The sequence below is a fragment of the Anomaloglossus baeobatrachus genome, chromosome 6 (assembly GCF_048569485.1).
Source record: "Anomaloglossus baeobatrachus isolate aAnoBae1 chromosome 6, aAnoBae1.hap1, whole genome shotgun sequence".
In the NCBI taxonomy this organism is placed as follows: Eukaryota; Metazoa; Chordata; class Amphibia; order Anura; family Aromobatidae; genus Anomaloglossus; species Anomaloglossus baeobatrachus.
In genome coordinates, this window is record NC_134358.1 from 121654862 (window position 1) to 121680849 (window position 25988).

Below are 25988 nucleotides of genomic sequence, written 5' to 3' on the forward strand. Positions count from 1 at the left end.
CTTATTTTTTTATGGTTATTTATGAGAACCTATATTCCACTGCAGCAAGATCTAGTGTGACCTCTTAACTATATGGCCAAAATAACTAAATATCTTGTTCTTTAGCTACAAACCTAAGCAACATTCTATGAGACGTCATCTTCGTTGGGTTGAACAATATGTTAATCATTAGCAGAAGTGTCACAGACAAGTACATGATTAGTTTGAGTTATGTCTATTTTACTTGTGGGGCGGAGGAACTTGGGGTTGGCGGTTCTGCTTCCTGAAATGAGGTCTGTTCTTCGCTTTGGCTTGTAGCTTTAGCTGTGGTCTCCGATGGAGGGGCAGGTTTTTGGGTCACTCTGTCTGAGGTGTCTTCTTCACCAGAAGACTCTGTATGAGCTTCTTCTAAGTCTTCGTCCTCAGCCAATTCTTCCTCCTCCTGTTCACCTTAGAAGACAGAAAATATAAAGTTTTATTATTTACGTTATTTACTGTTTAATCAAACTTCATTTGTATCTTTGTAAAATAACTTTTTTTTTTACTGTCTTTTCTCTTTAGTGCATTTAATTTGCAGGAGAGAACACAGTTCCTGTAAGTATCTGGAAACTGACAACAACCAAAGCTGCTGCTGTTGATGGCTCTTACTATATATTAATTATTATTTTATTAATACATAGATAACTGATGCAACAATATATATTCAAGCTTAATAAGGCTAAGAGGATATCTATAGGTGAGGGTGTTTTTGTGATATTATTGATGTTGACGATCCATCAGATTCCAACTTGGTCCAATAAGAGCGCTTGTTATAACATATTGGAGAGAGTTAAAATAAACTGAAAATAGGCAAAAAAAAACTACACAAACAAAACAGGGAATGAACATATATAACAATATGTTACATTTCACGTTTACTCATGGTAGTCACAAGCGAACCCGCACTATGTCTAATAGATATTATTCGGAGGAGCTAAACCTAAGAATTTGTTACCGCTCAGTTTTAGCTATTTAGTAATATTAATAAAAGTGTAGATATTCTTGCTGCAAATAAAAAGAAAAACTCCAATGCAAACCTACAATATATCACAAAAGTGAGTACACCCCTCACGATGTTGTAAATAATTTATTATATCTTTTCATGGGATAACACTGAAGATATGACTCTTTGATGCAATGTACAGTAGTCAGTGTATAAGTTATATAACAGTGTAGATTTGGTGTGCTCTTCAAATAACTCAACACACAGCTGGCAACAAAAATGAATACACCCTTTAGTGATAATTTTGCGCAGTTACCTATTTTCCCTCCCTGGTGTCATGTGACTCATTAATGTTACAAGGTCCCAGATATAAATGGGGAGCAGGTGTGTTATAGTTGGTGTTATCGCTCACACACTCTCGAAAACTGGTCACTAGAAGGAAACATGACACCTCATTGCAAAGAATTCTCTGAGGATCTGAAAAAAAGAAATATTGCTCTACATAAAGATGGCCTAGGCTATAAGAACACCATGAGACTGAGCTACAACACAGTGGCCAAGACCATACAGTGGTTTAACAAGACAAGTTCCACACAGAATAGGCATCAAAAAGAAACAAGTCCTGCACCACTAATCTACTGCTGTTATCTTATGGCGACTCACTTGTGCGGGAGGTATATCTCCGGTATACGGTATCAACCGGTTGCAGGGTGCACGTCAAAAAGGAATAAAGTCCATAATATCCAAGGTAAGAAAGAACAGACTGCACTCAGCTGCTGTGCCGGTAATATTTATTCCAAAGAAAGGTGCAGGATAAAATAGGCGAGAGGAGACCTGGATGCGGGTCCCTCACAGAGGATGACGGCCGTTTCGCCTGCCAATCAGGCTTCCACGGGTTCACTTTTGGGTGCAATTTGGCTTTTTTCACTTATGGGGTGTACTCACTTTTGTTGCTAGCGGTTTAGAGATTAATGGCTCTGTGTGGAGTTATTTAGAGGGGAACACATTTAAAGTGTTATACAAGCTGTACACTGACTACTTTACATTGTATCAAAGTGTCAGATCTTCAGTGTTGTCCCATGAAAAGATATAATAAAATATTTACAAAAATGCAAGGGATGTACTTACTTTTGTGATAGACTATGAAGACAGTGGAGTCATGTGAAGACACTGGAGTCCATCATGATTGGTTGGTATCTGTCATGGCTGTTACAGTGTGCTAAGAATAAAAGCCATGACGCTAATGTAAAAAAAACTAAAAAAGGGTAAAAGCTCTAAATGATTTCTTTATGCTTTAAAGGGAATCTGTCAGCAGGTTTTTGCTATTTTCTCTGACAGCACCATGAGGTAGTGACACAGACCCTGGTTCCAGTGATCTATCACTTAGGTTACTGGGTGCAGCAGTTATGACAGAGTCACAGTTTTCTCTGCAGATCTAGCAGTTGTTGAGCTGTGTATAATTGTGCTTATACCACAGCTTTTCGTATATATATTGTATAGAGCAGAGAGCTGCTAATGAGTGGTGGAGGTTGGTTTGTCTAGGAGGCACATTGCCACTTGCCTTTTAACTCCTGCTGATAAAACACTGATTGTATTCAAACAGCAAAATACAACCAAGTAAGTGACACATCCCTGGAATCAGAGTATCTGCTCTTACATTATGATACAGTAAGATTACATAGCAAAAATCTGCTGACAGATTCCCTGCTATTCTTTTTACCAACTCTGAATACTTATTCTTCGATTAGATTCAAGTGTGAAATTGTAGTAAAAAAGTACATACCCCTATTAAAGTCAATTTCCCTAATGATTCTCTCTTCTCGGTTGAGCTCCACTGTTAAGTGACTCATATTTTCATACCCGGAGTCAATTTTTTCCATTTGGGATCCTTTGGATGCTTCTGTAATCCTAAAGCATTCAACATTGTATGTCAGGGATCATTGATTAATACAGAACAATATCCATGTGTCTGGATTGTAATGATGGTTACTTACTTTTGTAATAAACCTTTAGAATTCTGCGGGTAAATAAAAGGGAAACGTTATAATCTTATACTGAGATGCAATTGCTGATTTTCTGTAGGTAATGAAAAGGTTAATGGTCTTAAACGTGCTGCACTCAAAATAATTGGCTGGAGAACAGCCCTCATACTATATATTATGCAAGTGTTGGTTTTATGTTACATTGCGGCCTTTTTGGTGCTGCTACCAGCCGGCTCCTAGGGTCGTGGCAGCAGGTGGCAGAACAGCTGCGGGCAGCACTTACCAGAGCGCACGTCTCCATCTGATGTCCAGAGACATGGGCTCAGTATCTGAATGATCTTCAAATTCTGATACTGTGCCTGAAGCCACCAGAGAAGTTAGCTGGGGATAGTTGGAACATTACATGTACTATGCTGACTGTGTTGTTAGCGGATTCCTATATAATCTCCATAGAAAGTAGAGTAATTTTATCCTATACTAGCTGTAGAACCCAGCATTGCCCGGGATCGTTATTAAGGCGGGCTTTACACGCTGCAACATTGCTAGCAACTGCTAGCGATGTTGAGCGCGATAGCACCCGCCCCCGTCGCACAACAGATATGTGGTGATCGCTGCCGTAGCGAACATTATCGCTACGGCAGCGTCACAGGCACATACCTGCTCTGCGATGTCGCTGTGACTGACGAACCGCCTCCTTTCTAAGGGGGCGGTTCATTCAGTGTCACAGCGACATCACAGCTGCGTCACAGAACCGCCGCCCAATAGAAAAGGAGGGAAGGAGATGAGCGGCCGGAACATGCCGCCCACCTCCTTCCTTCCTCCTTTTCCAGTGGACGCAGGTAAGGAGATGTTTGTCGTTCCAGCGGCATCACACATAGCGATGTGTGCTGCCACAGGAACGTCAAACAACATCGTTACTGCAGCAGCACCGATATTATGGAAATGAACGACGTGTCAACGAGCAACGATTTTGCACGTTTTTGCGCTCGTTGATCGTCGCTCATTTGTGTTACACGCTGCGATGTCGCTACCGGCGCCGGATGTGCGTCACTAACGACGTGACCACGACGATATATAGGCAGCGATGTCGCAGCGTGGAAAGTACCACTTAGTCTCTCTCTCAATCTCCCTTTGTCTCTTTCCACTCTCCCTCTCCCCCTCTCACCACTGAAATCATATTAACTGACACATAAGCTTCTTGTACTAAGAATGTCCTTAGTTGCCTATAGAAACCATCAGACCTCCTTGACCTATGACAAAATAGAAGCAGAGCTGTGATTGGTTGCTATAGGCCACCTGATAACTATCCAGGGTAACTGTCAAAACAGCCAATGTATTACCGCACACATCCAAACAGTTTCTGTGTGTGTGTGACTTTCTGTGTGTGTTATAGATAGATAGACAGATAGCTAAAACAGATAAAATATATAGATAGAATACATAGATAGATAAATAGATAGAGATAAGTAACTTGTACAGCTATTTAGCAGAATTAAAAAGAAATATTTTAAACAAAAAATGATGTGAGTTCCCCCCCTTTTTTTAAAAAAAAAACAGCCAAGGTGCAGCACAAAGCTGAGGGTTGCATGGTTGTGCTGGATATGAACATTGGGAGGGATCTCACGTCACTTTTTTATCTTCTGCTAAATAGCTGTACAAGCTGTCTATTTATCTATCTATCTATGATTCTATCTATATATCCCTCTATCTATCTATCTATCTATCTCTATATCTATCTATCCATTGTCGATCTATCTATCTATCTTTCTATCTATCTATCTACAGTGCCTACAAGTAGTATTCAACCCCCTGCAGATTTAGCAGGTTTGATAAGATGGAAATAAGTTAGAGCCTGCAAACTTCAAACAAGAGCAGGATTTATTAACAGATGCATAAATCTTACAAACCAACAAGTTATGTTGCTCAGTTAAATTTTAATAAATTTTCAACATAAAAGTGTGGGTCAATTATTATTCAACCCCTAGGTTTAATATTTTGTGGAATAACCCTTGTTTGCAATTACAGCTAATAATCGTCTTTTATAAGACCTGATCAGGCCGGCACAGGTCTCTGGAGTTATCTTGGCCCACTCCTCCATGCAGATCTTCTCCAAGTTATCTAGGTTCTTTGGGTGTCTCATATGGACTTTAATCTTGAGCTCCTTCCACAAGTTTTCAATTGGGTTAAGGTCAGGAGACTGACTAGGCCACTGCAACACCTTGATTTTTTCCCTCTTGAACCAGGCCTTAGTTTTCTTGGCTGTGTGCTTTGGGTCGTTGTCTTGTTGGAAGATGAAATGACAACCCATCTTAAGATCCTTGATGGAGGAGCGGAGGTTCTTGACCAAAATCTCCAGGTAGGCCATGCTATCCATCTTCCCATGGATGCGGACCAGATGGCCAGGCCCCTTGGCTGAGAAACAGCCCCACAGCATGATGCTGCCACCACCATGCTTGACTGTAGGGATGGTATTCTTAGGGTCATATGCAGTGCCATCCAGTCTCCAAACGTCAAGTGTGTGGTTGGCACCAAAGATCTCGATCTTGGTCTCATCAGACCAGAGAACCTTGAACCAGTCTGTCTCAGAGTCCTCCAAATGATCATGAGCAAACTGTAGACGAGTCTTGACATGACGCTTTGAAAGTAAAGGTACCTTACGGGCTCGTCTGGAATGGAGACCATTGCGGTGGAGTACGTTACTTATGGTATTGACTGAAACCAATGTCCCCACTGCCATGAGATCTTCCCGGAGCTCCTTCCTTGTTGTCCTTGGGTTAGCCTTGACTCTTCAGACAAGCCTGGCCTCGGCACGGGTGGAAACCTTCAAAGGCTGTCCAGGCCGTGGAAGGCTAACAGTAGTTCCATAAGCCTTCCACTTCCAGATGATGCTCCCAACAGTGGAGACAGGTAGACCCAACTCCTGGGAAAGGGTTTTGTACCCCTTCCTTGCCAGCCTTGTGACCCTCCACGATCTTGTCTCTGATGGCCTTGGAATGCTCCTTTGTCTTTCCCATGTTGACCAAGTATGAGTGCTGTTCACAAGTTTGGGGAGGGTCTTAATTAGTCAGAAAAGGCTGGAAAAAGAGATAATTAATCCAAACATGTGAAGCTCATTGTTCTTTGTGCCTGAAATACTTCTTAATACTTTAGGGGAACCAAACAGAATTCTTGTGGTTTGAGGGGTTGAATAATACATGACCCTCTGAATAAACTTTTCACAATTTAAAAAAAAAAATAAAAAAAGAAATAACATTCTTTTTTGCTGCAGTGCATTTCACACTTCCAGGCTGATCTACAGTCCAAATGTCACAATGCCAAGTTAATTCCGAATGTGTAAACCTGCTAAATCTGCAGGGGGTTGAATACTACTTGTAGGCACTGTATCTGTCTGTCTGTCTATCTATCTATCTCTGTAACATGATAACAGTTCCGTTAACATATCCATTGACTATAATGATAATTGATAAGGTAACGGATCACTTTAAAAAGTGATCCATTTCTACAATCCATTAATATATCTGTTATTAGACTTCCATCATATCCATTACAAATGGATCATTACAGGGCATGTGAACCCAGCCTTAGTGGAGCATGGGCTACATGGAACAAATTAAGTTGTATTCTCTCTGTAGCCGATTGCCCGAGTCATCAGTGCAGGGAACGGTCAAAGTAACCCCTGATTACACGGTGATCACATTGTTTTCACTCCACTATAGATTGATTGGCAACCCTCTTTATAGCATGTATGTGCAGCGTGTGTGTGCAGCGTGTGTGTGCAGCGTGTGTGTGCAGCGTGTGTGTGCAGCGTCTGTGTGCAGCGTCTGTGTGCAGCGTCTGTGTGCAGCGTCTGTGTGCAGCGTCTGTGTGCAGAGATGCTTGTCTGATTTGGAGAACCCATTTTTTTAAAATACCGCATCAGTACATTTTATGGCACAAGTGGGGTCCCTCATTTGGGTCTTAGTAATGGGTTTGTACACTTTTACATTCATTACCTATCTGTCAGCTGGTAATGGCCGTGGCCGAGGACTGCACATCCACCTCCCATTCAAATTAATAGGAGGCAGATGTGCAGTACCTGGCAGCCGCTATAAGAAGACAGAGCAGCTCTGTAACTAAGCATTTCTGGATGCCTGCTGCCGCCGTTAGCACCGGAGACAGCTGATCAGTGGGGACATTGATGACCTTTCCTAAGGATAGGCCATCAATGTTAAATTAGTGGACAACTTTTTACTGGCGCCATGAATTGCTTTATTTCCTTTCTGATGCTGTAAAGGCCACTTTACACACAGCAACATTGCTAGTGATGTCGCTGGTGAAAGCACCCGCCCCCGTCGATTATGCGTCACGGGCAAATCGCTGCCCGTGGCGCACAGCATTGCTAGGCCCCGTCACACGGACTTACCTGCCTTGCGACGTTGCTGTGACCGGCGAACCGCCTCCTTTCTAAGGCGGCGTTTTTTGTGGCATCACAGCGACATCACACGGCAGCCGTCCAATAGAAGCGGAGGGGCGGAGAGCTGCCGAAGGTAATACACGCCCACCTCGTTGCTGGAGGACACAGGTACGGTGTGTTTCGTCGTTCCTGCGGTGTCACACGTAGTGATGTGTGCTGCCGCAGGAAAGACAAACAACCTGCAACAGCAACGATATTTGGGATTTGAACGACGCGTCAATGATCAACGATAAGGTAAGTAATTTTGATTGTTAACGGTCGTTCTTAGGTGTCACACGCTACGATGTTGCTAACGAGGCCGGATGTGTGTCACAAATTCTGTGACCCCAACGACATCTCATTAGCGATGTCGCAGCGTGTGAAGCCCCCTTAAGACAATTGAACACTTAGCATCAGGCTCCTCTCATGATTGCAGCGAATTTGGAGATCATATGGAAGGGTCATGCTGTGCTCATGTTAATTTCAAAAATAAACTTTTTAAACAAAAATAAATTGGGAAAAGTAGACACAATTGAATTGATTTAGATTTTCAAGTGCCCAAAGCACAGTGAAACATAATGTAATTGGGGTTAAACAGACCTGAGATCCACTAGCCACACAAGCTCTCTATAAGGCCGGTTTCACACATCCGGCTTTTCGCCGGATCCGGCGCTCTCCCATACAGTGACTACAGTACAGTGACAGCGCAACAAGCGCCGGTCACATGCTGTCATGTGACCGGCGCATGTGACCCGGAAGTTACAGCGCTGTCACTGTACTGTATTGTCTGTACGGGAGAGCGCCGGATCCGGCAAACCGGCGAAAAGCCGGATGTGTGAAACCGGCCTAAGCCAAAGGTTTATTTAGCCATATCAGATGCATGCATGTAAATCACATGTATTCCTATACACTCACCTGAAGGAACATCGCCATTTCAGGCTCATCCATGAACTGAATTCCTGATTCTACCAGTTTTGCGACCACTTCCATATGATCTGTATACTTTTTCATTAAAGACTTGACATATTCAAGTTTTTTCTCTTGGTCTCTTGTGATAATCTGAGTCAGTTCACCTTTCCTTTCCTCGAGAAGTGCATACAAAAAATCAAACTTCTCACACAGCTGTTCTTTCTGTCTCCGGCAGTTGTCCTGAAAGAAAAGGACAATGCAATGTATACTGCATATAAGGTGTTACAGTGAAATGAGAAAATAAATGTATACCTAAATGTGTATACACATGTCTATGTGTGTGTCTATGTGTGTGAGCATCTGTGCACTGTGCATGTATGTGTTATGTCTGTATGTGTGTGTCTGTGTGTGTGTGTATGTGTGTACTGTATGTGTGTGTGTATTTGTGTCTATGTGTGTGTGTATGTCTGTACAATAAGTCTGTGTGTATTTGTGTGTATGTGTGTACATGTGTGTATATGCGTGGTATGCATGTGTATACATATGTAAGTGAGTGTATGTGTGGAAGTATTTGTATATAGATATTACATTTTATGAAGAAATTGGCTCACAGGTTTGGCAATTTCTCTCACTCAGAGGGTTTTCCTTTTAAACTAGCCTCAATCAGCTACACATGTGGTCAAAATTGTTGGTACAACTCGTTTAATGTAAGAAAAATCCACAATGGTCACAGAAATAACTTGAATCTGACAACGTAATAATAAATAAAAAATCTATGAAAATGAACAAATGAAAGTCAGGCATTGCTTTTCAACCATGCTTCCACAGAATTTTTAAAAAACAAAACTCATGAAACAGGCCTGGACAGAAATGATGGAACCCCTGAAAATAATGTGACAAAAAGGACATGTTAAAACAAGGTGTATCCACTAATTAGCATCACAGGTGTATACAATCTTGTAATCAGTCAGTGGGCCTGTATATAGGGCTACAGATTCTCACTGTGCTATTTGGTGACATGGTGTGTACCACATGCAACATGGAACAGTGGAAGTGAAGGAGAGAGTTGTCTGAGGAGATTAGAAATAAAATTATAGACAAGCATGTTAAAGGTAAAGGTTATAAGACCGTCTCCAAGAAGCTTGATGTTCCTGTGACTACAGTTGCACATATTATTCAGAAATTGAACCCCTTAACGACCCATGACGTACTGGGTACATCATGAATCGTGTGAGGTTAATCCCCGCCCCCTGCCGTAGGCAGGTCGTGGTGATCCGCGCACATATCAGCTGTTTTCAACAGCTGACATGTGTGCCTGCTAGTCGCGGGTGGAATCGCTTCCACCCGCGACCATTAACCCCTTACATCTCACTGCCAAAATCTGGCAGAGAGATGTATATGCGCGCCGCAATGACAGTGACTTACTCTGCCCCCATCGGAAGTCACGTGACATGATCACGTGACTTTCGGTGGTTGCCATGGTAGCACAGTGTCATGTGATGACGCCTGTAGCTAACTTGAGTCACTTCCTCTCAATGCCGGAATACAGCCGGCATTGAAATTAAAGCACCAAATCTGCAGTTCTCAGCTCTGTAGCTGTGATCTGCAGATAGAGTAGAGCGATCGGATTGCTGATCGCTATAGCCCCCTAGGGGGACTAGTAAAATAAAAAAAAAAAAGTTAAAAAAAAGTTTTAAAAAATTAAAAAAAAACATAAAAAACATAAAAGTTCAAATCACCCCCCTTTCACCCCATTGAAAATTAAAGGGTTAAAAAAATATACACATATTTAGTATCGCCGCATTCAGAAATGCCCGATCTATCAAAATATAAAATCAATTAATCTGATCAGTAAACGGCGTAGCGGCAAAAAAATTCCAAACGCCAAAATACGTTTTTTGGTCGCTGTAAATTTTGCGCAAAATGCAATAACAGGCGATCAAAACGTAGCACCTGCGCAAAAATGGTACCATTAAAAACGTCAGCTCGAGACGCAAAAAATAAGCCGTCACTATGCCTCAGATCCCGAAAAATGAGAACGCTACGGGTTTTGGAAAATGGCGCAAAACGTACGCCACTTATTTTGGACAAACTTGTGAATTTTTTTAACCCCTTAAATACAAGTAAACCTATTCATGTTTGGTATCTACAAACTCGCACTGACCTCAGGCATCACAATGACACATCAGTTTTACCATATAGTGAACACTGAATAAAATATCCCAAAAACTATTGTGCGATCACCCTTTTTTTGCAATTTTTCCGCACTTGGAATTTTTTTGCCTTTTTCCAGTATACTATATGGTAAAACGTATGGTTTAATTTAAAAGTACAACTCGTCCTGGAAAAAAAGCCCTCATATGGCAAGATTGACAGAAAAATAAAAAAGTTACGGCTCTCGGAAGAAAGAGGAAAAAAACAAAACGGAAAAACACAAAATGCTCGGGGGCTGAAAGGGTTAAGATCCATGGGACTGTAGCCAACCTCCCTGGATGTGGCCACAGGAGGAAAATTGATGACAAATCAAAGATTGATAATACGAATCGTAACAAAAGAGCCCAGAAAAACTTCTAAAGAGATTAAAGATGAACTTCAAGATCAAGGAACATCAGTGTCAGATCACACCATCCATCGTTGTTTGAGCCAAGTGGCCTTCATGAGAGATGATCAAGGAGGACACCATTGTTGAAAAAAAATGATAAAAAAGCCAGACTGGAATTTGCCAAACTACATGTTGACAAGCCACAAAGCTTCTGGGAGAATGTCTTATGGACAGATGAGGCAAAAATTGAACTTTTTGGCAAGGCACATGAGCTCAATGTTCACAGATTGAAAAATTAAGCATATCAAGAAAAGAACACTGTCCCTACTGTGAAACATGGAGGAGGCTCCGTTATGTTCTGGGTCTGCTTTGCTGCATCTGGCACAGAGTGTCTTGAATCTGTGCAGGGTACAATAAAATCTCAAGACTATCAAGGGATTCTAGAGATAAATGTGCTGCCCAGTTTCTGAAAGCTTGGTCTCAGTCACAGGACATGGATCTTGCAACAGGAGGACACAAAAAACACAGCTAAAAACACACAAAAATGGCTAAGAGGAAAATATTGGACTATTCTGAAGTGGCCTTCTATGAGCCCTGACCTAAATCCTATTGAGCATCTATGGAAAGAGCTGAAAAATGCCGTCTGGAAAAAGCAACCTTCAAAACATTAAACAAGGGGTATCAACAATTTTGACTACGTGTGTATAGCCTTTTAACAAAGTATTTTCATATATCATAGTATAAGCTTAATCTCAGGCTGTGCAACCACTAGATACAGACATATTTTCCAACTTTCTTAAATTATCTCCCCCTTCCCTCCTTTTTCTAGCATGCCATGTCCCGTCCATGGCCTGTTCCACCTTCATGAAGTGAAGCTAGATGCCATTGTTCAGTGTCAGGGCAGATTTGCCAACTCTTGTCTGGGAAGTTTCCCATGTTTCCGGGTGAATTGGTGAGTATAACTCACACCATAGCTTCACTCACTGTCCATTTAAAAGGACTACTGCCTCGCACCTCAGGAGAACACACATAAGGCCCTCTTCTGTTGGGGTGTGGTTGTGGCAGAACCAGGTTGGGACTTAAAAGCCCTCCGGGCAGACAAGCTCCACCACTCCACATACAATATGACCCCTTATCCCAGTGAGAAAAGATATCAGACTGCAATGCAAAGTTCAACAACTTTTGCTCTTTGACTTATTCAGACATCCATTTTTCTCTCATTTGTGACAGATGCATCAGAAAATTGTCACGCATACATCCAACAAGCACAGCACAAGTCCCACAAGCACATGTGCACACACATGTCACATAAGCACCATACACATATCATACATATCACTCTTGCACCATTTTGCCTGAGAGAGATTCCCAACAAATATCTAGCTAGTTAAAATCTCCCATGATCACTATGTCGCGGGCGGGGAGGGGATGCTGCGCTCACCACGCTCGGGTCCGGCGCTGCTGCTGCTCGGTGGCTTGAGCGGTGGGCCGGATCCGGGGACTCGAGCGGTGCTCCTCGCCCGTGAGTGAAAGGGAAATAGTTTTTGGGGTTTGGGAAGTCAGTCCGTGACACCACCCATGGTTGTGGTGAGGTTGGGACACCACCGCTGCTCTGGACGGGGATCCCGGGAGCAATGACAGGGAGCAGCCGAGATGTTTCTCTGCCCTCCGTAGGTAGGGGGTTTTGGTGGTCCCGGGGCCCGGTGATGGTGACTGGAAAGTGGATGACGGGGTTTGGCGAGGTGCAGGGTCACGGGGGGCAGCGCAGTGCCAGACGGCACGGTAGTACTCACTCAGCCAATAATGTACACGGAGTCTCTGGTAAAAGAAACGGCTGGATGGACGGGTCCCGCAGGCGGCTGCGGTGGTCACTCCCGGTAGGTTGGCGGTGACTGTCTCTTCCTGCACCTGTGTTGTGTTTTCGGCCCCGATGGCTTCCCACTGGTAGCCCACTCCCCAGCGGTGTGTTTGCCAGAGGAGCCCCTTTTTGCCCGCAGGCTCTGGCCCTGGGAACTCTAGCTGTGGCGGTAGCTGTATTTCCCTTCACGGTTGAGCGGTTGCCTTCATTCGGGTCTTTGCTGCTGGGAAACCCCGAAGGTTCCCGTCACTGACGGATTTGACCGGTTTAACGGCGACTCCAAGCCTGGTCGGGGTCTGTAGGCCCTGCCGAATGGTGCTCTTCGCTCCCCGGTTCGGTACCGGCGGGCCACCGTCCGTCCACGGTCCTTACGGTTATGCGTCAATCAGCGTCTCCTGCAGACGGTCACCACCGTCTGCCAACCTTGCTCTTGGGTGCCCGGGCCATGTACCCGGACACGGTCAGTCTGCTCCACTATCACTTCACTCCTCTTCTTTCACTTTCCCTCACCGTTCTCTCTCTCTGACCTCCTTTTCCTGCCTCCAGGACTGTGAACTCCTCAGTGGGTGGGGCCAACCACCTGGCTCCACTACACCTGGTGTGGACATCAGCCCCTGGAGGGAGGAAACAAGGATTTGCGTGTGTCACTGATGTGCGTAACCGGGGTGTGTTGTTGCAGTACCTGTGACGTCCTGGCTTGTCCAGGGCGCCACAACTATGTAGTACTTGTTTTGAGAAAAAAGACATGTGATGTAAAGAGCTCATCTGTCACAGTAGTGACTATAGGAAGTATGGCATATGACGCAAGACACTAAAAAACACAGGCTACATCAGGGACACTTTAACAATGGTGGGCCCTAGTGCTAGTGAGGGAGAAGATGGGACACCTCCTTCACTCACCTGCATCCTACACTACTAGCCAGTCCCTATACAGGTTCCACACCTGTCGCTGCACAGGATACCTGAGACCCTGGCAGACCCTGTAATATCCCTGGCTAGTGAGCTGGCAAGTGAGGAACACTAGCCCAACCGCTGCACTAATAAAACACCAAGGGAAGAAAAGACAGATAGGGGGAAACTCAACAACGAACTGCTGCAGCCAGGACCAATACTTCAATCTACACTGCAACTTGCAGAGAGGGCTCCACCAGCTCCTTCCACCTCCAGGCCAAGCATCCAAATGAGTAAGAGAAAAACTGTCTCCCTCTACTTGGAGCAACAGGTATAGAAAGGTACTGGGAGTAGTCCAAACCGGAAACACCTGGGAAGTTAATGAGAATGCTTGCTGGCAAGGAATATTGACATTAACCCTCTCCTTCCCAAAGGAAAGGGAATATATTTAATCTGTAGAGTCTTAAGGCAAACATACTCTGACGCCTCTCTGGACTATGGCAGCACTATCTTTCTAGCATTGTCTGATCGGCTGTGGATCCTGCTTGATTGGTGCCATGGATCTGCATATCTAATACCTTATCTCCTTGGCCTCCTGATGAACCACATGTATAGTATGTGGGGAAACGCGTCGAGGTGGAGACTGTTGTAAATCTACCATGAAATTGATGGCTCACTTCTGCTAATTTAAAGAAATTGATGTCTCACTCCTGTTAATATAAAAACTAAGGGGACACTTGGAGAGCATCGGTATATACTCACCTGGACTTTCATGGACAGCAAACCTTCTACATCTCTTTATTATGTGGCGCTGCCTGAATAAACCCTAATACGGTCTCAAAGTTAAGTCCTGAGCCTCGAGTTGATCCCCTATATGTGTAACCTTTCTCTTTTAAATATTTAATGTCTATCTTTCAATTGATATTGTATTGTATCATGTGTATTGTGACCTGATGGTCAAAAAATCTCTTTTACACTGCTGGTGTGTTTTTCTATATCTTAATAAAATTTGTTTATGGGAATAACGCATATATTTTTTGCTGAAACAATATTCCCGGGCTTTGGTCCCCAATTTTGATACAAACATACTCTGGCCCAGAACCTGTCACTTGTTTCTACAACAGACGACATCATCCAAATCATCATTTTGTCCAAGAGGCCTATAATAAGCACCTACAATAGTATCCTTTCTGTTGATCACTCCATGTATTTTTACCCAATCAGTTTCTACAGAACTACCTTTTCTGAAGCTTGGAGATATAGGCTTTCCTAACATACAATACAACACCTCCTCCCTCTTGTTAAGCCTGTTTCTTATAAATAAATTGCAGCCTTCAAGTTTGTATCCCAATCTTGTGTATCATCCCACCAACTTTCAGAGATGCCTATGGCATCATATCTCTCTTCCTGTGTTGGTAGCTCCAATTCTCCATGCTTGCTTCCCATGATCTGTGCACTTGTATAGACACATATCAGTTTATAGTTGGTTTCTCTTGCTCCTCTATTTGCATTCACAATTTATTGTCTTTGTTTTTTTTATGTCCAGATCATACAGCAGGGTTCTCAAAATAATTCATTAGCTGCTTACTTTTTCCTGGCCGTATGTTTCCCATCTCATATTACTCTAATTTAAAGCTCACCTGATGAGTGTAGTAAGGAGTCAACCAAATATGTGTTTTCCTGTTTTCGTAAGATGCGACCCATCTCTAGCAAGGAGTCCATCAGACAGGTAATTCACTCCATGGTCAAGAAAACCAAAATGTTGCTGATGGTACCATTGACGTAGCCAGTTGTTCACCTGTAGAATCCTGTTCAATCTCTTTGTTCCATGTCCATCCACTGTGAGGATAGATGAGAAGACGACCTGTGCTCCCAGTTTCTTCACTTTTCAGCCTAGGTCTTCAATGTCTGTGCATATATTTTCTAGGTCCTTTTTTGCTGTGTCATTTGATTCTATGTGTATTAAAGAACATATATAGAATAGAGAAATAGAGGAATAATACACTACAGACCAATTAATCAAACCTCTAAAACAAAATACTTTATTAATCACAGTTAAAACCAAAATACTAAAACACTATGAAGTATAATAAAAACCATAGTCAAGTGAAGTGAGTGCACAAAAGGCTAACAAATTAGTGAAGGGATAGTAGGGAATCTGTCTGTGAAAGTCAACAATTATATTTCAATTAGGCTTATGGATAATAGGCAGGAAAGGACTAGACAGGGGACTAAATGCTCCCTCCCTTTCTCATACCTACCAGCGGAGGTGCACCATAATTTTTGGGTACCCCCACTCCTCTTCGGCTGCCCCTAGTCTATCCCTATTTAGCCTACTGTTGCCACAAAGTGACACCCTTTACCAGAAAAAGTGCAAAAGTGTGTTATTATACTACATAGTATTTTAGTATTTTGGTTTTAACTGCGAGTAATAAAGTATTTTGTTTTAGAGGTTTGATTAATTTGTATGTAGTGTCCTACGTGTATTAGTAGACTTGGGTGGTCGTCTGTAGCACTGGAGAGTCTTGATACACTATCAGACACATCTTTAATTTGGGCGCCGGGAAGACAGCACACTTATAAGGTGATGTCCGGTTGACAGATTGCGGCTTCTGTTCTTCTCAGTAGGGAATTCCATACAACCACAACTCTTCTTTTCTTCTTCTCCACAGCGCTTCTTTATCTCCCTTCAAGAGGTTCCTGATTGCTTACTCCTTGCCCTTGGTAGATTTGCACTTTTCCAACATGACAATGATCCAAAACACATATTTTACATTTCTGTAGAACAGGGTGAAAGTGATTCAGTGGCCGAGTATGTCTCCTGATCTGGACTTAATCAAACACCTATGCGGACTTCTGAAGAGACAAATTGTCATCACTCTCCATCCAGCATCCAGTCTCTAAAAGAGGTCGTTCTTGAAAAATGGAAAAAGTTAGATGTTGCAATGTCACCAACTGGTTCACACCATGCCTAAAACATTTGGAGCTGTCCTTAAAAATCATGGAGATCATACAAGATGTAGTAGTTTTAAATGTGAGGTGTGTTAATTTTTACATGAACTATTTTGAGTAAAAGTGAAGATTTCCTAATTAACCTTATTTTCATGTTATGGGTTAAAAATGTTCCATGAAACTCAGTCATATGAACATGTTTCAAAATTGTTCTTGTTACCAATGAGATATTAATTAAAATCTTGGTTTTAAAAGGGGGTGTATTCATTTATGCTGAGCACTGTATATATGGATACACATGACTGCCGTATTGCAGATCCTTCCTTACCCTCTTATCTAACCACACTCTAACTTCCATTCAACTCTCATTCATAATTCCCTTAAACAAACACATAACACCTCTTTTTTGGATAAATTGGCCAGATCGGCCCTTATATTAACAAATATGAGATTAATAATAAATAAAGTGAACGTGGAGAGGAAACCAGGCACTGCTATTCTTATTAACTGAGCCGCTATGTGTAGATCCTGTAAACACTGCTTAGTAGACAGGTGTACATCCAGATAGAAAGGGACCCGTTGAAGTGCAAAGAAACTTGAAACGGCTCGCCGTCGTCTGGCGTCATTAGCTTCCCCTCACTTCCCGCTCCACATGTACCTGCCTCGCTTTTGAAAAATAAAAGAACCACAGTGAAGGCTGATGTGAGTGCTGCAATTTTTTCCTCTACCTGGATTTTTTTAATAATAACTATTTACACACAAGGGAGATACTTGGAGTCCCAAACGCCTAACGGACAACCAGATATTATTTAACAACCATCCTGCGTTTGACCACAGTCTTGGGGGCACCTCTGTTGTCAGAAAACCTTATCCCTAACACTGAATTTTAGGGGACCCCACCCTATAGAGCCCCAAAGTCTGCCAGGCAATTACCAGTTTAAAATAACCAGGGGAGGGTGGTCACCATCCACCCAATGTACCACCCCCACCCCAACTTTTCCACCAACTACAAGAACCCCCCCTTACCACTGCTCGCCAAAATGACCCAAGCAAAATAATTCTAGAAACCACTAGCTTTACTATTTTCCCAACAGATTAACCATAGGGCGGGAGGGCGGGACCTTCTCTGCTGGTGCCAACGCATCATTGTGGTGATCCCCCCTCCTTCCCTGAACCTATAAATGTTATAACCCATCCCTTTAAACTATTGACCCCACAAAAGCCCGGTCTGCTGCCTGTAACTACATTAACCCTACGTTGCCCTGCAAAGGAGAGTCATGGGTCACTACGCCCATGGCTCTGCTCTGGCTCCGTTCTGCCTCACACGCACTACAATGTATTGGTTTATAGTGTGATTTCCAGATGCCAGGGTTATGTTCAATATAAGCTCTACAAACAAAATACTGTAAAACTGAATAAGTTTTTCATAAACTTGGCATCCAATTATGTTCCTTCCAGTACATGTAATACTCTGTTAGAGGTGTCCAGTTAGCCAGTTTCATAGAGATGTGCTCGCTACAAACCTTTGTGAGATTAAACGCCATAATCACTTACACTCACATTCTCCATCCATTGCGTTTAGAAAGTATAATATTTCATCTGCAGGTGATTTCAATCCTCATTCTTCTTCTTTTCTGCATTTAAATTGTTCTCCTGACCCAATCTCAAACCAATAAACCTTCACATTTAAATCCAATAAACATTCGCATAGCTTTCATTACATCCAATAAAGCCAGCTTACGAAACAGTGACCCAAACCCAAGAGTGACCAACTCACTAACACTTTTCATTCTTAACCATGTGTCACATGGAAGAATAAAAAAGGTTCAAGTGAAAGATGATTGGTTTCAAAGTGTACTTCAATTAAGATGCTCTTTCTAAAGGCCATCTCTGAAATAATCCGTCACCTTCAAGGTCTTCTAGAATATTATATCTCCAAATGTTATGATGCAGCATTTCTAACTGCAAACTAGCATGATATATTAAAGCCAGGAAGGAATATCGCGCATATCTTCTATTAATGATTGCTGTTTGCATATTAATAACAAAAGAGCATTGTTTTTATCAATTAAAACTGATAGTTTATAAACCATGTAATAAGATATACTGTAACTATTGATAAAATGATTGACTGAAAAATTGTATTTTAAAATGAACAAGGATTCTTTCCCTCTTTCCAAAATGTTTTTTTTTAGTACCAAATACAATTTAATTTAGTTGTAGGGACTCTTGCATACTTTGGCCAAAATATCGACCAATACGTCATGTATTTTTCCATTTTTATGTGGGATGTAGCCAGTACCTTTAGTGTTGGTTGGTTGCATTGGTGTATCTATCCTTGTGGGGTTCACCTATATAGTTTAGGGCACTCTAATAGTATGGGTGTCATCAATAGGCTGTAAGCCAGACACTGTGCATCACATGTACCTGTGTGACTGGGCACTCATCTCCTGCATATACTGTCCTACAAGGGCCCGGAGTGCACCAGTGTTACGTCACCGCCGGAGTCTGCTCCAGCGACTTCTGCTCTGATCGCCAGGCGACGCAGTGTTCCTGCCGTGAATGGTGCTGGTGATGGGAGAGGAGTCGATGCCAGCAGCACCGGTGGGCGCAGGCTCCGATGATCCACTGGGCTGGGTTATCTTGGGATCTGCAGTACCGTTGGCTGACTGTAGGTGGCGGGTGTCTCCCAGCTGAAGTACCATCATTCAGCTACAGCTAATGGGAAGACACCACACCCTTCTTATTCCCCCTCCTGTCTGCTGGCCTCTGCCAGAGATAGTTCTGATTCTGGCTCATGTGCTGTTTGTTTTGTGATTCCTGTGCGCTGACTTGCTTGTTGTTGACTACCCTTCTGCCTGCTGTTTTGTACCTCGCTGCCCGCCCCGGATCTGACCACTGCTACGTTTTCTGTTTACACCTTTGCCTGCCGATTCTGTCCATGTTCTGCTGTTTCTGGTTTGACCGTGCCTGACGACTACTCTCATCGGACTGCAGCCTTCCACGGGTAGAGATCTCCAGTTCCCTGTGTAATTCCAAATCCCTGTATAGGGGTTAAAGGGTTTCAGGGTTCTGGGGTCCTGCTTGGTGAGGGGCTTCCCTCTAGTCTGTCCATTACATCCTACCTGAGTCGGTTTATGCAGGCAGGTGTTACAACCAGCAACTTAGGAACAGAGGGAAGGTGAGTAGAATGTATTGGATTTTTTTATGTATTACAGACAGAACAGGGACTATATATACAAGGAAGGGGCCCAGTAAAAGGACATATATATCAGAATGAGGACATACCGTATATACCATCCAAATTTTGTAGGACACGCGGTCTATGCCAAATTAAGCAGTATCCAACAATCAATAAACTGTTCCCCTATGGTTGTCAATTTTAACAGTACCAGTTAAAATGCAAGCTTAGTTGATGAGCAAATTACAAAATGCGGTTTTGTATTATAGTAAATTGTGAAAGTACAACATGGAAGATTATTAAAAGCAAAGCAAAACTATCCACAAAATAATTGAAGACAATGTTAAAATGTCTTACTGTGGCTATCTAGCAACCCTAATTAGAGTTCAGCAAAAAAAATTTGCAGTGACCGCTGGCCACTGAACTGAAGCACTATATACCTACTAATACCTGTGAATGTTTTTACTCAACTCCAGCCCTTAAGAATGTCAGAAATCAAATAATGTCATATAAAAGTGCATGATTTGAGAACATGGTGGCTCAGGGGTTAGCACTGCTGCTTTGCACCACTGGGGTCTTAGGTTCAAATCCCAAGGAAGGTCAAATCAACATCTCAAGGGAGCTTGTGTAGCACCCCTGAACCCTTCAGGGCACTACTAGGTTCTGCATCTCGTCACCTGGACCTGGAAGCTCAATGCCGGTACCAATCAACACACATAACATCCCCAGTTCCCTCACCCAGACAGGGATGACTGACTAGGGTGACCCAATTGGGACCCAATGAATGGCTACTTAGGGGTGGAGCCGATCCAGTCGACTAGCCAACAACCCGGGGGGGGAGGAGGAGAGACAGTCAGAGGAGACAGTTGAGTAGAGTGGAGGAGACGGACGTGTCTCAAGACTGGGTCGTGTAATGGTGGCCTGACTGGTACAGGAGTATGGTTGCTAGGGATGGTACGACGAGGTACGAGGTACCCCTGGAACCAGGGCACCGACGGGGCACAGGACCCTAGGTTAGGTGAACGTTTTAAACTGCCTAGCAAATACCTGCACAGTGAGGGGACCTTCACGGACCTCAATGACCCAAGAATCTTGGGGCACCAGCAGTAATGATTGAGCCAGGGAACGGAACCGAATACCGACCCTAGAGGGTTCACATTGACGGACGAGAGCCTGACAACTGACAGGAGGGGACTACCAGAGGCTCCAAGCTACAGGGATCCACAAAAAGGACAGAGAGGTGCAGGGGAAAGAAGCCATCAGGGTACCAGTCCGGCACTGGGACTACAGGGATACAGATTCAATAGAACTAGGACCCCCATCATTTTGCTTTTTTTAATTAGGGCACTGAAGTGTGAAAAAATATTTCAACGTTTAGTTACCCTTTAAAGATTAGTAGTGCAATAGTGTATAATCTGGTGTTCAATATTAAGGTGAGAAGTATAGAGCAATGCATGTCACCAGTATATTAATGAGCAGAACACAATGTACACGTTTGTGTTATTACACTCAAACGGTTTCTATGTAACTATATGGATCCATATCCACTTTAACCTTATTTACTGCTCTGCAGTCATGACAAGGTCATTTCATGTCTGTGGGAAAATGCACCACTTGACTAACTCTTTTTTTGGGATTGTCATCTGCTCTCCTGTATAGGCTGGCTTAAGAGGGTGCCAGAAGTTTAAGCAGGAAGGAAAAAACAGCAAAACCAAATTCTCTAGATGTAATCTGTGATCAGATGGTAATCCTTTCTGGACAAAGTGCATGTACGTGGGTGGCAATCACCTTCACCATTGCACAAACAAATGTCATCTAGCTTAAATTTAAGAAGTTAGAAAATGAGACCCTTATACACCCCCTGCTCCAGACACAAACGATTTAGAGAATCTTGAATTAAATAATTTATTTAAAGTACTATATGTCTTCAGACACAAAAAGTGACAAAATATCGGTAAAAGATGGATCTTTTTTATGCAATCATAGTTAATGATTTGAATCAAAGTATACAATCGTACAGGTTAAGAAGAGTTTTTCCAGCTGACGCATTCCTGTCATTTCAGGTATCTTTTTAGTATAAACTGTCATGTATGTACCTGATGAATAACACTACTGTGGCGCCCCTGACCTGGTCAGGCACCACTGAGTACTGCACCCATGCTGGGGACAGTACAATACAGGTAATCCAGAAGGCTGACCGGGGTGTGGAACACAGGCGCATAGTGATCAGGTCTCACACATGTACCCATGAGAGGACCCCTGGGGATCCCAGGAGGGGGCAAGCCTTCACCTTCACTGGAATAGTGGAGGGGGTAGAGCCTCCATCTCCTCTCAAGGGGTGTGGTGAGAGAATCTGGTTGCTAGGTGGCGTAGGCAAGAACAGGAGAGGAGGAGCAGTGAGTCAGTTAGAGCAGAGAACTCCAGAGGGCTCAGTGAGGAGCAGACCTGTGGGGCAGATGCTGTCTAACAGCGCCCGCGCAGTGACTACAGACGGGGGAGAACGGTCAACTAGAAGTGCTGCCTGAAAGCCAGCTTCAGCTAGAGAGTGCACGGAGTGGGAAGTAAGGAGACTTCTAGAGAGAACCAGGCCCAACCGGGCGGCAGATCCCGAAGCGAGGATAGATTCACCTTTCCCTGCTAAACCTGCCGGTGTGGGGCTCTTACAGCCCACACCACAACAACCAAAAGCCGCAGCCACGTAACCGCAAGTAGGGCCCATAGGTCACAGGAGGCAAGAGGCTGGAGTGGCCTGGCCCGGGGAACAAGCACACGGCAACACAAGAAGGGGAGAGAGGCTTGGAGCATCTTCCCTGGGTGACCCCCATAGGGACTCAAAGTCGGGGTCACCCCAAACCACCAAGGGCTAAGGAAGGCGAGTTTGTAGTCACCCTCATACAGTCAGCCGGAAGGATACCTGGTTCCCACCTGGTTCATCCCAGCTACGCCCGGGTTACTCACCCTGCCACCTGAAGTGAGTAAAAACCCTGAAAGACACTCTGCCTGTGTGTGGTCATTCTGCGACTTGTGGTACTACAGCTTTACAAAGGGCCCTGGGGCTTGCCTCACTCTCAGGAGGCTACTACACCCGACTGCACCCACCATCAGCCCCAGGTGCCTCCTAATCTGCAGTGGCGGTCCCCTCTGACCGCAAATCTGAGAGTGGCGTCACGATCAAAACTGAAGATTCCCTACCTGTGACCAGATCCAGCCGAGTGGAGTCCCTGAAGGTAATGCACCGACACAACACCTGCGGGGCTTCACATCTGGCGTCACGAACAGGATAAGGACTAGACCTGTTCAGACAGGTGACCATGTGCCTGGGCGGTCCGCTTGAAAAATTGGAAGCGCCGCCATATTGCCACCATGAAAAGCGCGCTGAAAAACAACAGCAGCCCGCGCTGGAAGAAGTTACCGCCCACGAAGAGGCGTGGCTACCCAGAGATCCCCTGCAGAGTTCTGACCTTGCCGGCTATGAGAGTGGAAGCGTCGAGAGACGGCGGGAAGGAAAGGAAGCCACAAGCCTGCTGCTGGGAGAGGAGCTGCTGAAAGAGGCAGAGCAGAAACTGGACAGCTTGTTACAGGAGGCAGCGAAGAGTCCACTGCTGGGAGACCGTGCAGAAGACGGCGCAGAAGAAATGGCGTCTGACCGCAGGAACCCAGAACCAGGCTCCGCTGCCTGGTGGTACCGAGAGCTGGCCCAGTTTTGCAACCGGCTGGAGACCCGGGTCGTGGAGCAGATTCGGGAGGAACGGATGGAACTGCAGGAGCTGACCGCGGCGGTTCGGGCCTATGAAGGGAGAGCTGCATGCCGGGTGTCAGGCGGGACGGCGACGACGCAGACCCCAGTGCTACCAACAACGGGTGAGTCGAATGATGCCCCGGCCCGCGCAAGTGCCCCGACCCCTGCTGCCACGTCCGCGGTCCCTGAAGAGGCGTCCGGTGCGGCGACGCTGAAGCAGGCCGCAGCCACGCCAGGTGCGGCCCTCCAAGCCCCAGCGGCTGCAGCGATGCCCTGCTCGGCCCACCGAGACCCAGTCCCTGCAGCGATGCCCTGCCCGGCCCGCCAGGACCAGGCCGCCGCCATCCTGGGCGCGACCCGCCAAGACCAGGCCGCCGCCATACAGGGCGCGGCCCGCCAAGCCCAGACTGCTGCAGCGACGTCCAGCCCAGCCTGCACAGAGCCCCCTGCAACAGCGACACTGATCCAGGCCGCCGCCATGCCAGGCGCGGCCCGCCAAGACCAGGCCGCCGCCATCCCGGGCGCGGCCCGCCAAGACCAGGCCGCCGCCATACAGGGCGCGGCCCGCCAAGACCAGGCCGCCGCCATACAGGGCGCGGCCCGCCAAGACCAGGCCGCCGCCATGCCAGGCGCGGCCCGCCAAGACCAGGCCGCCGCCATGCCAGGCGCGGCCCGCCAAGGAAAGACTACCTCAGCATTTACCCCGGCCTGTAAGGCCAGAGCAGACACCGCTCCCCGGTCCACAGAGGTTCCTGATAGGCAGCCCACGGTGGGTGAAGACCCTGCATATTGGCAGATGAAGGCTGACCTGGAGGCCAAATTTCCACAATGGTTGGTGAGCCAGTACATACCCCCTCCGCATACCCCAAAGAGTCTCCTGCTAACTCCTGCAGCAGCTACACCAAGGAGTCCCTCACCTGGGCCGGCCGAAGAGCAGCCATCCCCGGCACTGCCACAGCTGGAGTGCCAGGAAGAACTAAGGGGGAGAGGAGGCCAGGAAGCAGAAGGGTTGACTCCGACTCCAGTGCCACCAGTAGCAGTTGTGTATTCAGAGCCGGAAATGCTGCCATACTCCCGCTGGGACGAGGAGGACCTGACCCCCTCTGCAGAAGAAGAGCTGCCTAAGAGCTTCACCTGGGAGCCCACAGGCATGGATCCAGCCCGCAAGACACGGCGCAGAAGAACACAGTTTGCTCCAGCACCACAGTCTCCTGAACAGAGAGCAGTCACCGCCAGAGATCTAAAGGAGAAGCGTTTGTTGAGAGAGTCCAAAGCCCAGGCTAGAGGACCCTTGTGTTATGGCGTAGTGGAAGATTTCAACTTGAAAAGTGGTTATGGCTTCATTGTAGCACCAGGAATAAAAGAAGGGATATTTGTAAACCGCAGAGATGTGAACGCTCATCTGCCAAGAGGACACCCTTGTAGAAATCTAAAGATGGGAGATTCCGTTCAGTTCACCCTGCATCAAGGCGAAAGAGGATTGTATGCTCTGGACGTAACGCTATGTCCCAACAAACCTTACAGCCATCCCCTGCAACAAGAAAGACAAGAAAGACAAGAAAGACAAGAAAGACAAGAAAGACAAGAAAGACAAGAAAGACAAGAAAGACAAGAAAGACAAGATAGAGATAAAGAACCAGATGTAGAAACAGATGAAGACCAAGAACGGAAAGATAAAGATCCTACAGGTGAAGAAAGAGACAGAGAGCAAGAAAGTCACAGGTGCCAGTGCCCAACGTGCCCTCGCCCTAGTGAAAAAGAGGAGTAAAGAAAAGTAAAGTAAAGTAAGAAGTTTTGACCAGTTAAAGTTTGCCAAGTTTTGTTTGCAACGTTAAAGAAATGCGCCCACAAGAACTATTGTGAGAAACAAACTTAAGGCTATGAACTTGCTATAGCCACAAACTCTCGCAGTGTAAATAGTTACACCAGTGGCACCACCACCAGGGCCAGCCTGTTTAGGGGCTTGGCTCGTCTGCAACCAGGGGGGCCCGTCCGTAGAAAAGGGCCTTGGCTCACCTGCGACCAGAGAGCACGCCTGTTTATGGGGCCTTGGCTCACCACCACAAAGAGGGTACCTGGTCAGCACCAACTGTGGAGGCCGCCTCTGCATCCTGCCAGAAGAGGCTGAAGGCGCGGATCCACCAGGCCAGGTATACCCTGAAACCACCAGCCCATGTAAGCCGCCTCTACATCCTGCCAGAAGTGGCTGAAGCCGCGGCCAACGTGAGAGGGTTTTGGGTGGGTTAACGGACTTGTGGGTGGAGGGTGGTGATGTCTGATACCTGGTGCTTTTAAATGTTTTACATGTTTTAATGTTTTATGCATTTTAAAATGTTGTCTTGCAGCCCGAGGACGTGCTGGTGATAACTAAGGGGGAATGTGGCGCCCCTGACCTGGTCAGGCACCACTGAGTACTGCACCCATGCTGGGGACAGTACAATACAGGTAATCCAGAAGGCTGACCGGGGTGTGGAACACAGGCGCATAGTGATCAGGTCTCACACATGTACCCATGAGAGGACCCCTGGGGATCCCAGGAGG

General features: G+C 45.3%; 1 protein-coding gene across 5 annotated transcripts in view; it reads right to left on the reverse strand.

Annotated features, from left to right (window-relative positions):
* The window catches only part of TRIM55 (tripartite motif containing 55), a 227787-nt gene that overhangs the window by 79372 nt on the left and 122427 nt on the right, over positions 1-25988 (reverse strand). For all 5 annotated transcript variants that reach the window (XM_075353219.1, XM_075353223.1, XM_075353220.1 and 2 more), the window contains exons 5-8: positions 8291-8524; positions 2956-2978; positions 2745-2869; positions 224-429 (exon numbers count right to left, since the gene is read on the reverse strand). In XM_075353219.1, coding sequence (XP_075209334.1) covers positions 224-429; positions 2745-2869; positions 2956-2978; positions 8291-8524 — 588 coding nt within the window. The remainder of the gene's footprint in view (positions 1-223; positions 430-2744; positions 2870-2955; positions 2979-8290; positions 8525-25988) is intronic.